Source organism: Pocillopora damicornis, chromosome 13 (assembly GCF_964200805.1).
Source record: "Pocillopora damicornis chromosome 13, jaPocDami1.2, whole genome shotgun sequence".
NCBI classification, from domain to species: Eukaryota; Metazoa; Cnidaria; class Anthozoa; order Scleractinia; family Pocilloporidae; genus Pocillopora; species Pocillopora damicornis.
Window position 1 is genome coordinate 5,451,740 of NC_142682.1, and position 23,493 is coordinate 5,475,232.

At 38.5% G+C, this 23,493-nt stretch overlaps 3 protein-coding genes and 1 long non-coding RNA gene across 4 annotated transcripts in view; 3 read left to right on the forward strand and 1 right to left on the reverse strand.

The window, feature by feature from the left end:
• The window catches only part of LOC113677391 (E3 ubiquitin-protein ligase HERC2), a 43,682-nt gene extending 39,691 nt beyond the window's left edge, over positions 1–3,991 (forward strand). The window contains exons 53-57 of the mRNA XM_027194208.2: positions 26–109; positions 631–1,048; positions 1,420–1,658; positions 2,282–2,578; positions 3,143–3,991. Coding sequence (XP_027050009.2) covers positions 26–109; positions 631–1,048; positions 1,420–1,658; positions 2,282–2,578; positions 3,143–3,361 — 1,257 coding nt within the window. The 3' untranslated portion in view covers positions 3,362–3,991. The remainder of the gene's footprint in view (positions 1–25; positions 110–630; positions 1,049–1,419; positions 1,659–2,281; positions 2,579–3,142) is intronic.
• A 1,110-nt stretch (positions 3,992–5,101) lies between these two features.
• Positions 5,102–7,663, forward strand: LOC149035124 (uncharacterized). Its single transcript, XR_016182612.1, has 2 exons — positions 5,102–6,539; positions 6,820–7,663. It is a non-coding gene; the product is annotated as an uncharacterized LOC149035124 (long non-coding RNA).
• Positions 7,664–9,344: 1,681 nt separating this feature from the next.
• LOC113677390 (uncharacterized) lies at positions 9,345–10,664 on the reverse strand. The gene has a single exon (XM_027194207.2). It carries the CDS (start codon positions 10,537–10,539, stop codon positions 9,829–9,831), a length of 711 nt encoding a protein of 236 aa, XP_027050008.2. The 5' UTR covers positions 10,540–10,664; the 3' UTR covers positions 9,345–9,828.
• An 8,621-nt stretch (positions 10,665–19,285) lies between these two features.
• LOC149035125 (uncharacterized) lies at positions 19,286–20,690 on the forward strand. Its single transcript, XM_089192685.1, has one exon. It carries the CDS (start codon positions 19,365–19,367, stop codon positions 19,935–19,937), a length of 573 nt encoding a protein of 190 aa, XP_089048811.1. The 5' UTR covers positions 19,286–19,364; the 3' UTR covers positions 19,938–20,690.
• Positions 20,691–23,493: the final 2,803 nt, after the last annotated feature.

The following is a 23,493-nucleotide window of genomic DNA, read 5'->3' on the forward strand; positions in this document are numbered from 1 at the left end:
ATCCCAATATATTTTTTAACTCCAGGAGGCTGCTTTTCGTAAGGTTGTTCAAACAACTATGGTCCGTGACCGGCAACATGGTCCTGTGATAGAACTGAACAGAATACAGGTAAGGCTATTTTCGTAAACTCAATGCCCTGACAGAAGTCGAACCATTAACCACCCACTAAGCACTTTGGCGACCACAAGTAGTCAGGCTTTTGAAGTAGGATTTTGTGACGAACTTTCTTTTGACATTTTGTTCACGAGGCATTCTACGTCACAAATTGAGCTCACGAGCTTGTAGAAAGGATTGGGAGCTGAGAATCACAAATCGTAAACGAGTTTCACAATCATTGTGACATAAATTCGTTTACGATTTGTGATTCTCAGCTCCCAATCTGATGACGTCTCGTTAGGAAATTAAAAGGTCACTACTCAGTTCCGGTGAAAAATGAGGGAAACCCATATTTCTTAGATTTGAATGCCTGCGATGCCTTAGTGCCATGATGAAAGTGAAGATGGCATATTGAAGTGAGAGATTTATTTAACTCAGTCGGTTAGAGATAACGTTAGCTTCTTCATGTTACTTACATTTACAATGTTTAATGTGGGGCCTTTGCTTCTGATTAAAACATCTCATCTCCTCAGATCAAGAAGTACCGCTCCAAAGGTGGACTGACAGGTCCAGACGGCTCCAAGTCGGTATTTGGTCAAGCTTGTTCTAAAATGAGTAACTTCGGTCCTGACAGCCTGTACCTTCCGCACCGTGTGTGGAAAGTCAAGTTTATCGGCGAGAGCGTGGATGACTGTGGCGGAGGTTACTCTGAATCCATCGCAGAGATGTGTGACGAGCTCCAGAATGGCTCCCTCCCCTTGTTGATTGTGACGCCAAACGGACGTGAAGAGTCTGGAGCTAATCGCGACTGCTTTATCCTCAACCCGGATGCTGCTACTCCCGTTCATCTGAATATGTTCAAATTCTTGGGAGTGTTGATTGGTATTGCGATCCGGACGGGAAGTCCGCTGAGTTTGAATCTCGCTGAACCTGTTTGGCAGCAATTGGCAGGTACTTGTTTTTGTCCCTAGAGCAAGCTTAAACATTCTCTTAAGCGAATACCGTACACTTTATTTTTTGCTGATGTGGAGATTCTGGCTTAAAGTCGATTTATCATCGTCCGAGTGATGATTTCATCAATTCTCGTCATTTTTTTTCTCAGTAATATGCGTTAATATTGTTATACGAGTGTGAACGAAGATCTTTCGAGGAGTGAAAGGTTTAAGTATGGCGTAAGAGGTTTGACCTCGTTCTTTAGTGTCCTTTTTTAGCTGCTGTTAATAGTTATCCTTCAGAAACTTTCACGTTCTCTTGTGTAACTTTTGCTGTAGCGATGTGACGACTAATTTCATAAAAATTTCTTGACCTCCTTATCCCCTTAGGGATGTCTTTGCGAGTGACTGACTTGGCTGAAATCGACAAGGATTACGTTCCAGGTCTTATGTGCATCCGGGATATGGAGCGCGAGGCTTTTGAAGCCATGGAAATGCCATTTAGTACTCCCAGCGCCAGCGGTCATGAGGTACAGCTGCATAACAAGATTAAGTGCATCACGCTGGACAACAGAGAGGAATATGTCAGGCTCGCTCTACATTACCGCTTGCACGAGTTTGATCTGCAGGTATTGTACTCAATTTGAAAGGTGCTTTCTGTTTCCTTCCACGTCATGGAATTCTGAATTGTTTTCGCGAGAGAATCCTTTAATTCCGCTTGTCGTGTTTAATGTAAATGATATTGACAATAAGCTTGGACCTTTTGGTCTCTCTCTCGCTTCGGGACCTGAGGTACTCCCTAGTGGCATTGCCGAGGAATTAATTTATAGTTTATAGTTGGAATTTTGCGAATGGCTCGATGTGTTTACTACCTCTTAGGGGCGCTGAATCTCAAATTCATATGGCGTATCAGGGAGAGCATCATTGAGTTCCAAAGGAAATCTAAAATAATTTTTCGACGGGGTTTTCGTTCTCAGACCATACACGTACGAGTACCTGCCACGCATTCGTTGCCGTCGCCTTCGTGATATACGTAAGGTCCCTAACTTCTACTATAACTTCAGTTGACCATAAACTCTACAGTTTAAGACAGGCACGTTTTTCTCCTTAGATGCAACTTCTGCTACATTTAAACGAGTCCTTAATTTGATTGACGACACCGTACGAGTAAAAACTTGCGTTCTTTGGCTTTCAATGAAGGAATTTTTTCCTTTATTTTAGAAGTAGCTTTGATTTTCTTGTTTAACATCAGGTATCTGCAGTTCGAGCAGGCATGGCACGAGTGGTTCCAGTTCCTTTGCTGTCATTGTTCACTGGTCCAGAATTGGAGACAATGGTTTGCGGCAGTCCCGACATTCCTCTGGACCTGTTAAAGTCCGTGGTGACGTATAAAGGCGTGGAAGCTAATGCACCATTGGTTCGTTGGTTCTGGGAGACACTGGAGAGTTTCTCGAATGCTGAACGCTCCTTGTTCCTCCGGTTTGTTTGGGGGCGCACCCGTCTACCAAGAACCATTGTAGATTTTCGAGGCAGGGACTTCGTGTTTCAGGTAAGCTAACTATTCGTATATAGAAAGGGGGGTAAGTTTGTAAAGAAATTGTGGAGCTGCGTTAGTGGGAGAGTAAAACAGGGTAATTAAGTATTATCAACTGAGTTGATAACGTTAACTGGCCAATGTAAAGAGTCTCAAAGCTAACTTTTCGAGCGTTTCAATCGCTCTGACGGAGGGCAAACGCTCGAAACGTCAGTTTCGGTGGCCAGTTTACGTTACAAACTCAGCTGATAATACTTAATAACCTTATTCGTATGAAGAACTGATAAGACTCTAATGCTGTAGCTAGAAACGATCTTGACACATTACCTATTGGTATTTCCGGTCTTGTTTTGAAGGAAGTTTTAATAACTTATCACAGCACTCTGTGTATAGAAGTATTTTGAGGGCGAGTTAACTGATTTCATCCTCGGGATTTTCCCAGGAAATTACCTTACAACTGCGATGAAGCATAGCATACAAGAGAGAGCAATAAAGTTCAGTGCAACCAGTTAAATTGCGCTTACAGTAGAGTTGTAGAGGATTCCAATTCAAATCTGCTAACATATGTGTTGTTTTTAGGTGCTTGACAAATACTCTCCCCCAGACCACTATCTGCCCGAGTCCTACACCTGCTTCTTCCTTCTGAAGATGCCGAGATACTCGTGTCAGCGTGTGCTCTGTGAGAAGCTCAAGTACGCTATCCACTTTTGCAAGTCAATAGATTCTGATGATTACGCCAGGATTGACTTGACAGGCGAACAGGCTGAGGAATACGATACTGACGTGGAGGCGTTTTAGCTGCAAATCTTTGAAAAAAAGTTTAATCATAATGCGGTGACTTAACAGCACATGACCTTTTAATTTTATGGTCTCCATGTAAGATTCCTTCTTCAAAGCCAGGTATGGCTTTTAGTGGATTAATTGTTGGGAAAAGGATAATTTTCTAGATAAAAAATTTTATGCCAAATGTATTGTCTTCGGCTGAATGGAGTCACAGATCGAGGATAAAATTTGTATTACGCTTGGTTCCGCGCTCACATCTTCCGAAATTTTTCAAAATGCTGGTGTAGATGTTGGAAGAAAAATTGCGGGCCATGCTTTGCGCCTGTGCACGGGAGTGTCTGCTGTAACTTATGTAGAGTTCTACCATCAGATTTACTCTACTGTGATGGTACTTCGACAACTCATTGTATACTCTTGCCCCGAATGTTTGTGGTGGAGTTAATATAATATGAAAAATGTTCCGAGCTCGAGAATATTACAATTTTAGAAATGGAATCCTAAGTTATTAACATGTGTGAACTATTTTTAATTAAGTGTATCAGTGTGTGAATTGTTTCATTTATAGTTACAATGTTTTTCGTTGTGTTCTCAAAAGAACTAGTGGAATACAGTGAAGAACTACAATAAATTTGAATTGTGAAAATATCTTTTTTGGAATCTGAGTTGTTTCATTCTGCAATTGTTTAACTCGAGCAATCTTTAAATGAAATGGAACTGGGCCATATCAGAAAAACGCATTTTCGGAATAACTGGTCATATGGCACGTTCTATCAGAGCATTACCGGACAACGAGTATATGTTACATTGGTAGAAATTTTGCTTCTTTCTTTTCTTTTCTTTATTTTTTTTTTCAACAAATGTGTTGTATTGTTCCCCGCGTAAGCGATCAAACAAAAGTCGCCTTTACTACTTAGTGAGTAAAGGGAAAACGATCTTAAAGAAAACAAAGGGGTCTTTGCTTTTGACAGGCAAAAGGAGAACTTGCCTGATGAACAATCTCCACCGGCCTTGTTTTAGAAATGTAGCTGAATACAAATCGTGCAATACTTCAATAACATAAACAAAGTTATTGAATGGAGGGATTATTTCTCAAGGGAGCATAAGCTATTTTTAGTTTGCAGAAATAGCCAACACTTTCTAAACATTGTCACTGAGAATCATTTTAAGCCAAAGATTTCTTCAGAAATTCAAAGGACCAGATCTGGATGTTAAAATCGACGACGGACAACGAATTTTCGCCGAAAGAAATTGTAATTAACTGTTCTTCATTTCTAGCCTGTTTACTTAAAGGATTTAATAACAACACTTCGATAGGTTATGTGTTTGTTCCGTTAATGTTTGTTTAACGCCGAAGCTTTGAACAAGGCACGATCACAGTGAAACTTACCTAAAAGCGACAATTAAAGGATTTTTTTTTTCACCAAAGTGGTACGCAAGGATTAAACAGAGTTAAAGAGAGAACTAGCACTGTTGTAAGCTTGCTGAAAAGCAAAACGTGTTCACTTTTATGACAAACTAATCCTTTCTAATCTACCGTCACTTATGAAGAAAGTCGCGGAAACGGAAAATGCAAATAAGCCTCCAAGAGTAAGTGTCAGTCATTCAGGGTTTATTGTATTCAATTTGTCGGTCGAGAGAAATCCTGCAATTCCGGAATTTCTTTCGTCACTATATTATAAGATACGCGTACAGTAACATACGTGATAGTTTCGTGAGCCATCCAGGCCATGACTACCGTGTAACACGTATCTAAATATGTTAATGTTGAACAAGCCCCCGAAGTAATTATCCACTAAAGTAAATAGCACCGAGTCGCATGAAAATACAAATGGAAGCAACTGGCAGTAAACCCATGACCAAGATCCACAAGTCAGGATTCACCAGGAATTCGATATCTACCCACAACCTTCTGGAAGGTTCGAAGTATTATGTACTTGGTAAGAGAGAATCCACGCCCGAAATTGACCTCGACACGTCGGTTCCCTTTCGTCGTGAGAGTATCACATTGAGGACTAAATCAACAGACATTATGTCGTACAACCTATGGAAATCTCGCCGGAGTTCTTTACCTAATTACTTGCCCACTGGGCAAAAGAAAATTCCAAGTTGCTCGGGCTTTTCTGTACCTTTTGTTTTAACAAAGGAACCGAAAGTGCTACGCAAGTATTCTACTTCTCTTGGGAGCACTGAAAACCCGGAGAGCAAAGAGCAAATGAATGAGGTAAACCCTGGCAAAGACGCTGCGAAAAATGATGCAGTATCGACAAAGATTCGCGTATTGCCAAAAGAAGAAACATGGGAACAGATATTTCGACGAGAAAGCTCGGCGATAACGCAGGGATCAAGATCATATTGTGATTCCGTTTCAACGCTAAGAGGTTCGAGTATTTCTTTGCGAAAAAGTGGAGGAGAACATATGGCATATTACGCAAAAAGTGACTGCATAAAGCGCTGGCTCAGCGAAGTAGAATAAAAGAATCAAGAGATTATTCTTAAATCCGAGCTTACCCAACCTTGCTTCATTTTACTAAGTAATAAAACGTAATTTTAAGAAAATGAGTTGAAAGAGAAAACTTTGGTAGAAAATTATAAATCTTGGAATAGCTGCATATTTCGCCACGTGATTTCTGGAACCGTTTTATTTTAATTTCATTGGCGTTGCGCCTTCACGATATTGATCAATCGATACTGCCACAATTCATGATTTGCTCAAACGTTTTGTCCCGTTCGGGGACTGAAAATTTGTAGTAAAAGAAAGATTTCGCCCGCTTCCGTTTGATTTACTCTGATTCTTTTTAACTTAAACTCGACGAATTCGCCTTGTAGGAGCAAAGGGAAATTTTTACTCATGGAAAACCCAGCTAGTTGGTTACACTATGTCAAGATGTTGAGGGGCAGAAGTGAGGTTTGGAGACAAAGAGGAACTTCATATCATTTACCACTTAGGCCTTTTGCATGCTGGATTTTGAGCGAGGATGTCACTCTCCAATGACTAGGCGTCCTTAGGAACCGTCAATAACATGGAGCACCAGCTGCTACCGCAGAGTACCTCTAAACAATGATTTAACCATAACATAAACTGACACCCTAAAGCGCCATATTTTTCGCTCCTTCCATTTTATGGATCTCAATTGACCATGTTACGACGACTGGAATTATTGACAAACCTCTTCGTTTGTCTGTTTATTGAAAGGTACGAATAGTACGATTTGTGGTCGATCTTAATGATTTAGTTATAAAACTAATTAAAAAAAAAAAAGGAACTCATATAAGCTGACTCGTTTAAGACGAAACAATTTTACTAATTTCCGCTCCATTGTCTGCACCGGGGGAGGGTTCACTTTCTCACGCCAACTTAGATAAAATTTGAGGATCAAAATTTATTACATAACATGGCATGGAGCAAAGAAAGATTATCTTTTGATTGCCATAACAACTTCGCCTCATTAAGTTTTGTAAATTGCTTTTGGCAGTATGTTGTGCAACTGTCATGGTGGATTTTGGGTTTTGTTTGCAACTTAGCCCAGCTCTTGGAAAGCAAACAACGGCGGGCTGAACATCGCAGTAGATATCACGAAACATTTTGTGTCTTAAAATAGAGGTAAACGCCCATTATCCAGACATCACGTACAAAACGCGTGGTCCAAGATTTACAACTTTCCAGGACCCATTTGTGACCTATGGATTAGCAACGACCGATTCCTCCTCACGGAAACACGGAGGCTTTGGCGGGACTTTGATATCGATTAGACCCTGCAAACACCAAATGAGCCACATAGCTATCCATCAGGAAAAGAAAAATATATGTATGGGTACTTTCAATTGCTCTTCATTATCTAAAAGACATCATGACCGCAACTTGAGTATGCACATAGTATAAATACCAACTTTTCCGAAACGTGATCATGAAAGCCCAATCAATTATAGGCACTGTAACTGGGAGGGAGCGAGGAACTCGGGAAGTTTCTATTTCTCTTTAATAGCTCTCCAGAACGACATTTGTTTCTTTGTTCTTTTTATTTGGTCTTTTGACATTCTTGACGGTCAATTGCGCATTCGTTTCGAAACAGCAAAACCTCGATGCGTATTAAAGGAGAAAAAACATGAATTTTACGCTCTCTACCAGCACTTTATGAAGAAATATGTCAGCTTTATGATAAGAATTTGAGGCTCTAAACGGTACGCAAAGCCACAAAAATAACTCGTAACTCAACAAAGTAACATCTTGAAAATACGCTGAACGTCATAAATATTCTATCAACTTAACTTAACACAATGAGAGAAACAAACCAAATGAATTAAATACGCCTATGGAACTTATGTAATGGATATGTTTTCCCTCCCAAAGGACTAAAGGTTGTTAGCACAGAACTTACCTCATCAATCAGGGTAAAATGAAGCTTACTTTATTGACTAAACCTCTTCTAGGCACTCAGTGTAAATATGTCAATTATCCACAAATTGTCTTTCGACTAACATTTTGCATAATTATCAAACGTTTGAAAAATTTCCCAAAATTACCTGCTTCAGCGGGATAATCAGGAACGGGAACGGAAACGGAACCTCTTCTATCAAGATATTTCCTTCCTGAGACAATCCTTGAATCGCTATTAATGATCCACGAAACATTTCAAGGGTCATTCAAGAATCGAGAGAGGCTCTATGTATTGCAGCCATGTATCACGCAGGGAATAAATTCATTGTGTAAAGGGAAGTTTATCGAAGTGAAAAAAATCTGTTATTTCGAGCGCAATTAACTCTGTATTTGTTTTATCTAAGATACCATTTAAAAAGCAGAGGGATAAGTTAAAAATATATCTCGATGATACTAAATTGTGTGGACAGAGAAAGAAACTGAACATGAATGTGATCTTCGCAATAATGAATACTACTTAAGTGACTAGTTACCTAAGTGTCTAAGCTAACACTACTTATCAAGTGAAATACGGCTTGAAAAAAATTCAGGCCTGTACAGGATTTGAACGCATGTTCAAGCGATACTGGTGCAGTACTCTACCAACCAAGCTAACTAGGCTGTTATGTTCGTTCCAAATAAACCCGTAAAGTGATAAACAAATGACGGTGAATAAATGAAAATCATATATGTAAACTGCAGATAAAGAAGTGAATATGAAAGCGATCTTCGCAATAATGAACACTAGTTATTAGGCAGTAGTGGAAAAAACTACTAAACTAACCACTACTTAGCAGTAGTGAAAAAAAACAGACAGCAGGAATAACCTTAGCAATCTTCTCCTCGCTCACATATTTTACTCTCGAGGAATTTCCCTCATAAATGTTGAAATTCAGTCTTATTTCGATCAACTTGATTTTCAATTCAGATGCACGTGACTGCACTTTCGATTGACTATTGTTTGATTGAACCTATTTGTTTTCGTACGTTGTTACTGAATGTAGGCGCAAGAATTTGTACTATCATTTTTTGTTAGTGTTGGTGTTTCATAGTTTCGTGTTAGGTGTTTATTTTCTCGTCTTCCATTAGTGTCCTTTGTCAGTTACTAGTTTTGTACTTGTTATGTTTATTTGCATATCGTATATATATATTGGTTGCGCGTAATTTATTTGGTTAGTTGTCTAGTTTGTGAAAATTACCGTTACATATCTAGCTCTGGGTTTCATGTTTTCGTCTTTGGTTTGGTCACATTCGTCTTGTAAGTATCCTTGTTTATTTCGCTTTGTCGTTTTCCAGTACTTTCACTCATACGATGTAAGTTATTTTATGCTCATTCGCGTGTTTGTAATTTTGTCATTTTCAGTTACCGTATTCAACAATGTGTCAAGTTTGTTCTAGTAAAGTTTGAAATACGTGTGATTAGCGTTTGCGGCTATACTGTATCCTGACAAAGAAACTGGTCACTTCCAAAAGCTTAAGTTATAAACTAACATTGCGACAGGCGAATTAAAGAGGACGGCACGTATCAGAAGATTCAAGTTAAATATTGCTTTTTGTTACGATTGGGAAGAACGGGCTTAGGGTGCCATAAGAAGAAACTGTGGGCTTTAATGGAAAATAGCGAGGTCAATAACCTCTGATATCAATTACCATAAAGTTAACTATTAATAAACTTGCATGGGAAGGTTTTAAAATTGCGCTTAGAAACACATAGCATACTATCATCACTGAATATTTTGTTTCACATCAACACATGTCATATAACTGAAGCTTCTTCTTCAATCAGTTTCACGAGAACTGAGAATGAGTCACTGCCCGTAGCTAATGACTCGACCTTAGATGTTGCCGACTTAATTTCACCCGCAAAGTGTGATAACAGATGTGCATCTCCAAATATAGAGTATCGTTCGCAAAGAAAATATTTTGAGGCATATCGTACATTCGTTTCTCTCTCTGTGTTTACTACAGGAGGATGGAAACAGGGTGTCAATTTTGTATCCAGATTCCAATCTAGAAAATGAGATCTTAACGGTGGCCATCTCTTAATTTTGTTCGACGTTTTCATGAGTCATAGCCTTTGATTCCACGGACGTGTCTCCGCTTTTTTACCTGTTAATGGACCTCTTTGAACTTGAGGAATAGAAGAAGGGTTAAGAAAATTGTCACTCAGCTCACCGGCTGAATTAGAGTCATAGCTTGTAAAAGGTTGAAGCGAATCCGGCGATTTGTCAACCTTCAATACGGGCAGACTAATCCGTCTTTGCCGAGGTCCTTGGTTGACACTCACTCCCCCTAGGACAGAATTGTCCCCAAACATCCATCCGTTTGCTTCAGTTTTTCGAATGGGAGTACTTGTATACTTCTTTACTGAACAAGGGTTTTCATAAAACGCAGGCATATGTGCATCCAGATTCACTTCTCGTTTTGCCAGCTCCACACGTCCTCCTTCGAGAAACTGATCAGGTTTTAGCTGAACGGGTCTACTAGGCAGTGATATCTTTCTACGACGATGCAATCCAACGAAACCTCCATTTGCTGCCGTGCTTGTTGCATCTTGAACACAATTTACAGGTTCATTTCTCTCGCCAGCAGCTTCCAGCGAGCCAAGAGATTTAGCGTGTCTTGGAATGCTTCCGCTGAAAGATGAAAGGCGTCTTCGACGTCCGTTGCCATTAACTTCGTCATTTTTTAAGTTCACTGCGTCGTTAGCCATACAGTTTTGTTCCTTAGGCTCAATAAAACTTGACATCTGCGGAGAAGGGAAATTGTGCGAGTCCATTACACTACCAATGCCTTTGTTGATATATTTCTCAGCATTAAAAATACGAATTCATTTCGTCACGGGTAAATAAGCCCATTTTGAAGTCATTGCCCCCAGCAATTAATTTCGCCAATTACTTTATTTCAAACTTTAGAACCTTTAAACTAATTTTAGCCCACACCGCTGAGCACACATCGTGTGGTTGACAGCTTTCATGGAATAAATTGATTTTGGCTCCTCGAACCAATTGCACTGTAGCTTAGACTAACGAAACGCTTGCCCTATAACTTACTAGTCGTCATAGCTTATCCACGAATTAGAAATGACATTCCTTTTATAAAGAGAAGCGTCCTTCATTTTCCTTGGTTTGTATCCTATTATTTCATTTGGGCGCAATCGTGATTTCGTCTTTCAAAGGTTTCGTTGAGCAAACTGTACACAGATTCACCCATGCAAAGCAAATTGGTTCCAAAGTTTGATAACTTTGAAAAAGCTTGAAGGGGGGTATATTTCTGAGACCTTCTCTGAATGTTTGAGGGAAGGTGTACAATATTTCCAGACACTACATTTACTGTGCGCGAAACGCCAGTTAATCAATGACAAAATGAAGCATCAGTCAAAACAATAGTTTACATAAATTACGAATATCTCATCTAACCAAACAACAGCTCAGAAAAATGACTGATCTCGACCTAATCCTGACCGTGGGGTAGACAGTTGCCTGTGATAGTCTTACCAAGTCTGAATAACGAAACAACTAGTCACGCGCGAACACTCCGACTGCTTTAATTAATCACGAAAATATTTTAAATTTTACTTACATTGTAGGTATTTCGTAATAACACACTGATATCATTTGCAGACACTGGATAAGGTTCGTTACCTCATCATTAGGGTCAGATGAATTATGCTGGCATAATTTTGGGCACAATGCTATAATTAAACTATCGAGCTTAATGCCGGTATAATGGCTAGGCTTCTTTCCAATTCCCTTGATGTTACATTTCAATAAGAGATAAACTTTTATTCTTAACAAGTTTAACCTGTTAATGATAGGAATAGAAGGGGTGGCAGGTTGAGGGGCTCTCAAAAGTTATTATTTTTCTTTATCAAATTTAGCATGAAGAAAAATTTTAAGTTAAAGTTTCGGCATAATGCCATGTTTTCAGGGGCGCCGTTCAAAAGCATACTGCTCGAATTTTCGAGCATAATTTATGCTACCCTATTCTGCGTAAAAGAAGAGACCGTTCTCTCCTACCAGATTAGAGGTAGAGATCGATCCCAACGCAGGATTTTCTACAAAAGAAAAAAATCTGTCTTTTCTTTTGGTCTTTACGAATTAGCATATAATATGTAGTTTAGTTCGAGTTTTGATTACTAATTACCAAACATTTACTAATTAGATTATGAAAGGAATCAAGGGAATGCATTCTTATCAAGCGAATCTAAAATCTCATGGAAGTTTTCGTTCCATCAGTACAACATGGTCTTCAGTTTTCTTGTGCAGCAAGCCGCTACGCGATGATAATTCTCTTATTCAGTGGCCAGGAAAAAAGATGACAAGCCAAAGTAAATAAAACTAGATGAAAGGTATTAGATTAATTAAGCTTTACCTTGTTGCGTTGATTGTCAAACAATCCACTGTCTGATAGCATGGCAATGCTAGATGACCTTGGGATAACAACGCATTGTTTAAAGAAGTATGGAAAGTATGAAAAAAAAAAAAAAACGGAAGAAATATGCTTGGAACTAACACCTAGTTTTGTATATTCTAATACTTTTTGATGGCTAGAAACATCACGGGACACCTTGAACTAGTCTGATGCAAACATGAAACTCAGAATCCAAAAGATATAAGTTTCCTAATTACCCTCTTATAGCTGTAGTTTCCTATGCGCTCCAGCGATTTTTAAGCTTCTTGTCTCATTTCCCTGGCTCACTTGTCGGGTTTTTTGCCTTTTTGTTATATACTCACCATGTAAGCTGTTAAGTATTCTTTTTTAACAGAGGTCAGCTCGCCCTTTTAGCCATGTTTTTTTTTTTTTATTATTATTCTTTTTTGTTTCTCGTTTTTGTTTTTTGCTTTTTAATGTAAAGCTTTAAAATAATTGTTAGTTTGATTGGAGTCAGAGGTTAAACCACGGCAAGGAAGCGTTTGGCGGCTTTCGTCACGAACATCAGTTATTATTTATAACCGAATTAGTGAGTCAAATCAAGGTATCTGTTTTGCAACAAACACTGCGAGAGTCTCCGCTCAACATTGAAGTCTCTTAAGCATCCTATCGGGAAAGTGACGCTAGCGTGCATTTGTGTTGCATTATCCCTTCGACGTTCTCAGATATAAAATCAATAGAGATTGGTCTAGACCATTGAAATTGCTTACACCGCGCCATATTCCAAATATTTTAATAATAAATTTAATATATAGATTCATTAAAGTGAAGAATTTTTCGTTTCTTCCTTGCACATCTTTTGATTGGCTCTGGGAGATAAAGCGTGGGGGTGCTTCTGCACTATTGCCGGGTGATGTCACTGTGTGTGCGGAGCTATTCATGTTCATTTCATGACGCAATGTATTGTTATGCTAGCAACCAGAAAATAATTAAATAATGAAAGAGAGTAAACAAATCAGTTTTATTTTGAGATAAGGCAGCTGTTGATGCGAGAGGAAAGAAGTTGAATAATGTAAGATATCTTTAAAATCCATCATTTAGAGATATTTTTTAAGTGTTTAAAGGAAAGTGCCAGGCCACTATGCCAGCACAGCCTTGAAAACCTTCGTAATCTGAAGATCTAGAACACTGAACATTCTCGAAAATATACAGGCATTTTTTTGGGTAATGATATGAGTTACTCGGTATTCTATTCATGCCTCGTCCCTCTCCCGCAGCCAAAGCTGCGGATTTCCTATACCGCTGAGTCCTAATATAGCATACCCCTTTGTCTCAGTTCTATTGTTTAATGGAGAGCTCACTTCAATTCATTTCTTTTGTTGATAAACCCGCACTAGTTTGAGGTCTGGAGGAACACAACAGTTCGGAAGCAACACTAAACAACATTTCAGTTCCAGTGGGAAGTAGTATCTGTCCTTCTTTGTGGTAAAGGGTTAAAAGATATTCCGAAAACACTAACTTATCAAACTACAACAAATCTTCGTCTGATATTTGGATTATCATCATCACCGATATCAACATGAAGAATTCTTTCAACCAACATGCCATAGGAAAGAAAATTTCTTTGGACTATTCTCGTCATCTTTGCGACGATTCAATGACAGTATTAACTAAAAGGCCTTCTAGATCCTTCAGTGACACTGCTGCCGTCGAGTTTATCAGAAGGAGAGCTCTTCAAGGAAGCTCTGACTCTCATGAAAAGGATCCAAGGTTTGTTAACTCGGCGAGCACTGAAAGAATTTATCAACAAGTTTTCAATAAGGACCAGTCATTTCTTAACAAGTATAGAGACAAGAAATTAAGGGTAGAGGCACACGGCCTACCAGAAACGAAACGTCCCGGCTGGACAAGTAGTTCGGACAGAAATTCAGTCGTTAACCCGACGAGCACTGAAAGAGTTTGTCAACAACAAGTTTTCAATAAGGACCAGTCATTTCTTAACAAGTATGGAAACAAGAACTTAAGGGTAGGGACACACGGCCTACCAGAAACAAAACGTCCCGGAAATACAAGCAGCTTGGGCAAAAATTCAGTTGTTCACGCGTTCACAATAACCAGCAACGATGACGAAACTCGATCATGTTGTGATTCTGTTTCGTCGATCATTTCGAGTAACTTTGCCAACCCTGACGGGAAAGGACAAAGAAAAAGCAAAGTTAATGGCCTTCAGGATGAAAAAGAAAAGTTTGATTCCATAACAACGTGGCTTGAGAGCTTACCCAGACCAGTTTTATAGTTTGTATGTTACAAAAGCTGAAAGAAACGGTACAAGCATGCTTGTAAAGATCCTTGAAACCACCCGAGTAGAACACGTGTTAACAAGGTGGTCGTCACTTGTTAAATTTTAAAAGGGTAGCATCAGATCCCGTTAATCTGATGAAATTATCTTTTTACCAGAAACTAGATTTTTGTTTCATTACACTGAGAAATACGGAATTCTTTTTTGATGTCTCTCTGAACAGTACTGTAAAAAAAACCATAGAATTTGTTTTTGCTTCAGGCCTTATGCTAACAGGTAAGTCTTTTGTTTGGTTTAAGAGTCTGAAATTCCATGTGGGTCATTTTGAATCATCTAGATCATTTATGGAAATAAAAACCGCTAAAGTCACGAAAGGAAGGTCATTTTTGGCGCATTACACCGCAAATCGTGTCGGCCGCCTAACAAAATCAATTCAACAGTCTTGATTGCAGAATAGTTATGACGGCATGATTTCTCCAATTATGACTTTGGTTTTATTCAATTAGAACTTTAAGCTCAATGCATTGTCATAAAATACAAATAAAACTTCTTCCTGCCCCTTGTTTTTAACAAACCGATTTATTAAATTGATACAACGTTCGTACGTAGCCTTGTTAAAGAATTCTAGAAATTGGTACCTTCGTAGTTCCACAAAATCTTAATTAATTGGACATAGTTTGATGCTACTCTGGTTTGCAGATTCAATGAATGTAACCGAAGAAGTTACAATTCATAGACCCAACGTCTCGACACTCCTGTCTAGTGCCTTCATCAGGGCCCTGATGAAGGCACTAAATTGAAGGCACTATGAATTGTAACTTCTTCGGTTACATTCATTAAATCTGCAAACCATAGCAGCATCAAACTATGTCTGATTGTCCACCTGGTTGCCGTGTGAACTTTAATACACTTAATTAATTGTTTAACTGTTATTGATGATTTGATAGGGAAAGCACTTAGGTGATTTTAGTTCACTGCCTAAAATTCTGCTCCACTGAAACGGTTTGGACGAATTAATGGCACTAAAACGAGCACGCAGACAACAGAGTAAATTTCTCAAACTGATTTTGCATCTTTCAAACCCATAGAGATGAAGCTTACTTTAGAACCAGTATTATTGAGTCAAAACTAACCCCGTAATGTTTAATCAGCTTTAACAATCTAGGCAAAATAGTTATCCATCATAGAATCGGTTGAAAAGATGTACTGATTATTTTAAATGGGTAAACAGATCCTTCAGTATCGATGATAGGGATCTGAAGCCCACGACGACGGCGATGGGGACGCGGCAAAAGAGTAGATTCTGGGTAGAACAAAAGTTCAGCACGTGCGTTAACTTTTTACACTTCTTGGTCGTCTGCTGCAAAAAAAAAAAAAAAAAAAAAGCGTGAAATCACCAAAATTTTCGTGGTACGAGAATGATATCTCCAACGGCGGATTATTTAAGTTACCATTGGAATCAACCCTGTACATTAGCGTTATGCTGAAATTAATTGAGGTGTAGCGCTTTGAGAGAAGGTAAACTCATCGGCCATTCGTGAAATTCGTACTAAAAAAATTTATTGCGCAGAACACCTATTGTTCTCGCGACATTTACTAACAGTAGCGAGAAAATATAGATCTGTAACATGAGCAAGGAAGCGCAATCTGGAGACAAAGATTAGTGCTTTAGCTCATTAACTGTTCAAGGCGGAATTAAGAAACAATAGCTTAGAACGTTATTGTTTATGCTATTTGTAAGTAGAATTAGAGAGATGGTGAGTTTTGAGCTTGGTAAAGAAATAGAGAAAGATGTTTATTGTCTTGTCACGAGCATGGGACAAAAACAAATTTTTGGGTCCCCATGAGGAATCGAACATCTCACCTTCGGATTCTGCGCTCCAATGCTCTACCACTGAGCGAAGTCAATTACGAAGTTCATATGACACGCGTCCTGCATACTGCTAGGATTAGCAAAGTCGATAGCGTCATGTTTGTAAATAGAATTAGGGAAATGGTAAGTTTTGAGCTCGCTAAAGAAATAGAGAGAGATGTTTTTCGTCTTGTCACGAGCGTGGGATAAAGAAAAAATTTTATTTACAAACATGACGCTATCGACATTGCTGATCCTAACAGTATACAAGACGCGTGTCATATGAACTTCGTAATAGATCTCCCTCGCTGCAGAGTTGCTGTGGCTTAGTGGTAGAGCATTGGAGCGCGGAATCCGAAGGTCTCAGGTTCGATTCCCTATGGGGACTCAGAATTTTTACGTTCTTTTCAGAAATTTTACGCTCGTGACAAGACGAAAATCATCTTTCTCTGTTTATGCTCTTGTTAGGAAAAATCACACACTACGTGCTCGTGTTACACGCTGGATGAGAGTTCGATTTTGATACTGACGGTTACATATTCATCTCTTTCTACATTTTACTGAACAAACACTTCGGTTCTATCATTACCCGGATTCGATTCGATTTTCATCGGAAAAATCAACCTGCACGATTTTTCTATAATAGTATTGACGAAATGAAGTCTTAGAAGTCACTTTGACACTTTTTTCTACGAAAGGAAGAAAATGTCACACATTGTGTTGAGTTGAATCAGGGACAAGATGTACTGCCTTCTATAGCTTTTGTATGTTTACGCGGCATTGGTTAGTTTCGATGCTGAACTGTTCTATTTGTTGTTTTTCCACCAAAAAAACCTGTCGCTTTTATCATTAATTCCTTATCGCAAAGCTGTTGTAAACCGTTTCTTTCAGCTTCTATTGATCAGTTTCAGCACTAATCGCCGATCGTCTACCGCATTGTAAGAGGAGGCGGAGCTTAGAGAAAATTAACGTACTCGCGGGAGTTTTAAAAAAGGTCCTACCGGAGCCCTTCGAAGACAAATTTAGGGGAAAAGCCGAGGCAATAAGCGACGTTCCTAGAAAAGGTACAAAGGACCTCTATTATCTCTCTTCTTCAAAAGCCATATGGTAAAAGTGGTTTATTCAAAGGGACTCAAATGAAACTAAGATAAAAATCGCCCCTCTGATGATTTTAAGGCCGTTTTCTCTATTGTTTGGCGCACGTTCCGGCAAGTCATTTTCTTACCCCCGGTAACTCTTAACAAGTCCCGGATGTGTCGCAGCATTCTGGGTGAGCTTGAATTCATTTTGAAATCGGCGCCTTTCTTAGCGTTGTCGTCCTGACTACTTAAGGTCCATAATAATAATAATAATAATAATAATAATAATAATAATGATGATGATAAAAATGATAACAACAATAATGATGATAATAATGATAATGATGATGATGCTAGTAATAAGAATAAGAAATATCTTTCTTTCAAGTGCTAAAATTGATTTTCAATGGAATCTGTAATTCTCTATTTTTTATATATACCGATAACAATAAAAATATAAATATAAATACACTACTAATATGTTTGCTAAGGAAAAAAAACAAAACATGTTTAAAAATCTGTTGACTTTGATTGAAATAGGTAAGATTTATCTAGGCTAAAATACAACAATAAAGAATTAAAGGTTGGTATTGAGAAATGTAAAAATTGGCGATAAAAAGACCCAGGAGATGGCACCTTCAATAAAGTCAATATAAATGTAATTGTTCTTAATGTCACGCTGAACTTTCCTAATGTTCCTAGAGCCTCCTATACAGACAAGAGCAGATCGCAAAAGCGCAAAGAGGATGGCTGTGGAAAATTGCTCTTCTTTCTTTGAAGCAATGAGCTATGCCACTCTACAATGAAACCTAGGGCATTCTTTCCCCATCCCACCCATTGTCGTTGAAATCCGGCCGGGTGAGTGTTCCCTGTTCCACATCAAGCACTCTTCTAGTACTAATAATAGATAAAGAACTAATAAGAGATATTAATAATAGTAGTATAATCAACTTTAGTTAAACAGGGGAGAACACATATCACTATAAAAAATGAAAAGCCACTGCACCTCGCAGATAATTAATTATTAAAAAACCTAATCAAGTATCTATGTTGAAATGACAACCCTAAAATAACTTAAAAGAAAAGCTAAAAGTAGGTAACGCTACAGCTGTTAATCAAAAGAAAGAGACATTCAAAACATATTGATAAATAATTCAATTACAAGATAATACAGTCTGAATGCTCCTAACTGTTTTTGAAATGTTCAAAAACTGACTTCCTGAGGCTAGCTAAATTCAATTCGCTCCCGATTGTGACTTTTGTTGGAAATCCAGAGACTTGTGGTCGACACATTGAAAGACCCTCTCCCTCTGTCTCCCATTTGAATTGAGGGAAGAAAAGATTTTGTAGACCATATCTGCTCGATCTTTCGTCGAATTCGGCATTTCTTTTGAGTATGGATAAAAAAAGGGTTACCCTGAGTAAAGCCGAATCTTTATTTTGCGATGTATTAATTGGCTAAAACCGCTAACTTGCTTTAAAACATTTAGAAAACGTTCGCTTTGTTGACCGCAAATGGAGCAACTAAGTCATTAAGTAATTATTCGTCTGAGAATGTGTGACGCACATTTTCCTTGCTCTACACATGGCTCTTGACTGAATGGCTCAGAATTGCATCAGCCTCATGTCTCCAAGAAACGGATAAATACAGAAGTATTCTGGGTCGATTCACAGAAATAGCTCGATCACATTTACGATAACTAAACGCCACTCGAATTTTCTTCCTTTAGAAAATATGTCTTCCCTTAAGAGCAAAGTAAGTTGATAAATCGTAGGCTTTCTATTCACCACCAGAATGACCATTGCGAATATTCATTTTATCCCCCATGGCGTGATATGACTGTCAATCAAATCACTGAATCAATTTGACGCACTGACTTCGTCACACTGCATAAAATTAATGATAATCGATTATGTAATTCATAAAAATCCAAATAGATTAACTTTGTTCCCTAACTACGGAAGCAGAGAGATGTCTGTTAACATATTAAGCTAAAGAGATGACATCAAGAGAGATGTTAGCAAGGAACGACCGCTTCTCCAAATGGAGACAGTCATTAGACTACTCGAGACATCTCTGCACTGTAACTAGGCCTTCAGCATCACTGGGAGGTAATTCGATACAATCACTCAATACCGTTGGAGCAGCAAAATCCTTTGGAAATACTCACTGTGGCTCATTAAACGACGGCAAAAAGAGGAAAGGACAGTCGACTAGCTCAGGAAACGACAAAATTGATCTGAAGCAAACTCAAGCTTCCAAGACGAATCAAAGATTTCAGAGAAAGCTCAGCAAAGTGAGCATGCGAAGTGCTCACGACTTCAGTCTGCGGCCTCATACAGGCAGAAAACCACGTCGGATGCCTTCATATGAAGGAGGTGAAGATGTTTATGGAGAAGATGAAGATGATGCAAGTTCTTTTTGTAATTCTGTTTCGTCCATTGCTTGCAGCAGCATATTGGACGTGGACAAACCGGAAAAATGGATCAAGGATGTTCATAAGTCAGTTGATAAACTTACAAAGTTTCGTGCTGTTGAAAATTGGCTAAAAAATTTACACAAACGGTTTTAAGGCTTGGCATTTCTATGAGAACACCTTTATCAGATATCGTTTGAATTTTTTCTAGCATCAGCTGACGTTTTCCATGCTCATCGGAACACTACAAATTTGGATTTTTGTTGCATGCTGGAGATAGTTTCTTCAAGCAGAAAGTAGAAATGCAGAAACGGTATAGTCTCTTTTGGTTTCCATTATATCATTTCAAAGTTTTCACAGTTTTTTATTCCTATTAGCGGAGTTCCAATTGAAGCGATTCAAACACGAGTTGAGAAATATCTTACTATAATAAGCTAACGATTTTTATCCAAAGCCATCAATTGATCCAAGTGACACCAGCAAAACCAGGGGGGAGAAATAATCTTGTTTTTAAATCCACTATTCATTCAATAAGCTTTTCATAGAATATGTAAAGAAATTTAATCAAGACAAACAATTGGGTAGAGAGCATTGATCAGAGTTTGACTTTGCTTCTCTTGACTCTTTCAGAGATCATTTCGTTTCATAAATTGCATGCAACGCAAGTACTTTATAAAGACGACAGGAAGCGTCTCGACAAAAATCCATAGCTTCGATAGGAGAGGATGTCCCCTCTTGGCTTCAAGTACTGCAAAACTGGTAGTCACAGGATTCCCTCTGTTTTGAAATATAGTTCAGAAAAACTCCCAAAATTTCATGCGGCTATTTGCATACATTCTTCAGTTGCACTCTTGTTTCAGTCTATTAAACTTGGTAAAGAAACGGTTAATTAAACAAACACGTTCACCCTTTTGAAAATGCTCAGTCATTGCTCAGTAGGCCACAGCTATCACGTGTAAGCCACCACGCTCTGCGTGTCAATTAGAGTAAGTTTGATACAATATCAAAGGTCATTGTTTCGTTCTTTTAAATGTAAAGAAGGGTACTACGGTTCTTGACTAACAAAGCATAATATTGCTATGAACTTTTTTTTTTATTATAAGTAATCTCAAATGTCTTAAGCGGTTTCTCATCGTATTACTTTGTTAAGGATTATTAGTTGGACGAGGATTTTCTAAATCAAAAGTAAACAGCTATATTTTCCCCTCAGTTAATGCAGAAACTATCAATAGCACCTTTGAAGCCTATTTATTCGTCAACTCGCATGAATATGTCATTGATTCACAATGTAACACACTATAAACAAGTCGTGGAAATAGATATTGGCATCAGTTAAAATGTCCGGAGGACTCTTCGAAGTTAAATATCTTAGATCTTTCAGTAAAACGTGTTCACATTATTGATATATGGATGAGAGGAAAGAGCGAGACCACATGCAAACTTAATAGAATCAGAGCTTTTCTTCTTGCTTACGAGGCATTGCAACAAAAACAAGATAATTAATAAAACTGTATGCTAAACAAAAGTAAGGGAAGGATAAATAAGCAAGAAAAAAGCTGTAGTTCTGGAAGGAAACAGTCATTCCAATGACCACTCAAGATATCTATGTTTTATTCTACGATCTCAAACATCAATGAAGAATGTGTAGCCAAAATTATTCAGGGTGACTCAGGAACTGCAAATGTTTCAGGAAAACAGATTGGTTTTTCCATAATGCAATGTGGGAGACCAGTTTGAAATTGCCTTCTCCTTTAATTAAAAACCGCAAAAAATATCTCTTCCTGGTCAGACACATCCTGCATTTGGCTTGTGCCCAACAACGTTCAAAAGTTCATGCGTGATTCTGGTTGAATGATAAACGAGTTTTTCTCGTGATAACAGGAAAAAAAATTATTGCCTTTTGACTAAGGAACGTATAGTGCTGCACCCTACACAACTGACCGTTGGCCGCCGTTTGCTGAGACGTACAACTCAATTTCTTTATTTCCGAACAGGATAAAAGAACTCTCTATGCTCCGACAAAACACATATTCAAAGTAACAAAATAATCGATTGACGAAAGTAAGCACACATCTTCAGTCTGGATCTTTACGCGTCAACTAAATGACGTTATTTCCATTGTCTACACTCTTACCACAATACCTGTCGAAAGATAAGCATCACAATTGCTGAAAAAAAGTTCGGGAAACTAGAAATGGCCTTTCACAACCTGAGAAGCTGAGGAATTTGATACTTTTGGTGAAAAGAGGGATTGGTCGATGATTCCAAACCCGTTCAGGTTGTGAAAGTTGTTAATAACGTAACAGAATCTTAGCATTTCAGCAATGTTGACAGGTCTCATACTATGCAAAAGATTCTAAGATTTGACAGCATTTAAATTTTTAAATCAAGGCACGTTTTTATTGTGACGTGCAACAACAAAGAGCTATGGCTAAGGCCAGTGAAACATGCAATACAAGATGTTGTGTCACTGATCCATGACGCCCCTCGGCTGTTACGTCATTAAGACTTATAATTAGCAGACTGGTTTGAAGGGACAGACGGAAAAATTTCGTAACCTGAAGTTTGAGCCTTTCAGAATATGTAAATCATGTATACCACGACATTTAATGTTGGCAACTGAGTGGCTAGTTTTACGTTCTATACGCTTTAGTTTACCAAAAATACAAATTGTTAGCAAATATTTCATCAATAAACCATATCATTTATATTTTTCTTTGTGGTTATACTTCAATCGGTATGTCCTCTGTCCGGATCATCCTAGTTACAATCATTACCAAAATGCGATTTTCCTTGTAACTCAGTAGAGCGCATTTACCCATTGTAATACCGAGCTGCGCTTGGAAATAAAACAGTTCCCCACTTCATTACTTGATGATGATGAACCACTGGACTTGAAACTAGAGCAAGCAAGGCTCGATAGAGAATCACAAAAAGATCTTTTTTCAATGTTATCACAGAGTACTTTGGAGTTTTTTCCGTGACTTAAACCTGGTAAAAGACTCCACGGTGTTCTGAAATGTGTGCAAATCGTCCTGCCGCTTGGAGCAGTGGGATCAATCTGAGCTCGCGACAAGTACTTCTTCTCCCGCTCAACAGTCAAACAGATAACTCCATCAACGTTTTTATTCTTTATCGGCCTATTTCTGGAGACCAACTTTGGAAGAAACCTTGAGCCGCTCTGCAAGTTCCTGAATGAACTGCCTTTACCGTATTTCACTGAGTCTGAAATCTTGCCTTCTCGAGTGCAACTTCCGTTTTTAAATTCGTCGTCCTTTTCTACGACTAAAGATGCTCTATTCGAGCGACATACCAACCAAGAACGACGTCCAGTTTTCATGTTTGAGCTCATGGTCGGTCCAACCTGACTCGATGCTTGCAAACTCGCAAAAATGAACAGTTTATCTCCAGCGGCCTAATGGATCGGGCGCTTAATTAAGCCCAAGAAACGGAACACGTGCGATTTACGTTTATCTTGACAGTCGCGACGGCAAAGTACTGCCGGCGTTTGTCTACTTTGACAGTTTTTGAAAATCAACAAACCAATCCGACCATGAAGGAATGGCGAATATTCGTCTTGACGAGATCTCGTCCCTGGAGTTACGTCATCTGGTTTATTAAACCGGCTCTCAGCCACCTAATCATCGATTCGGTTGAATGGAATTGAAAAGTAGAGTCAAAAATCATTAGTAGGAAAACAAACAAGAATTGA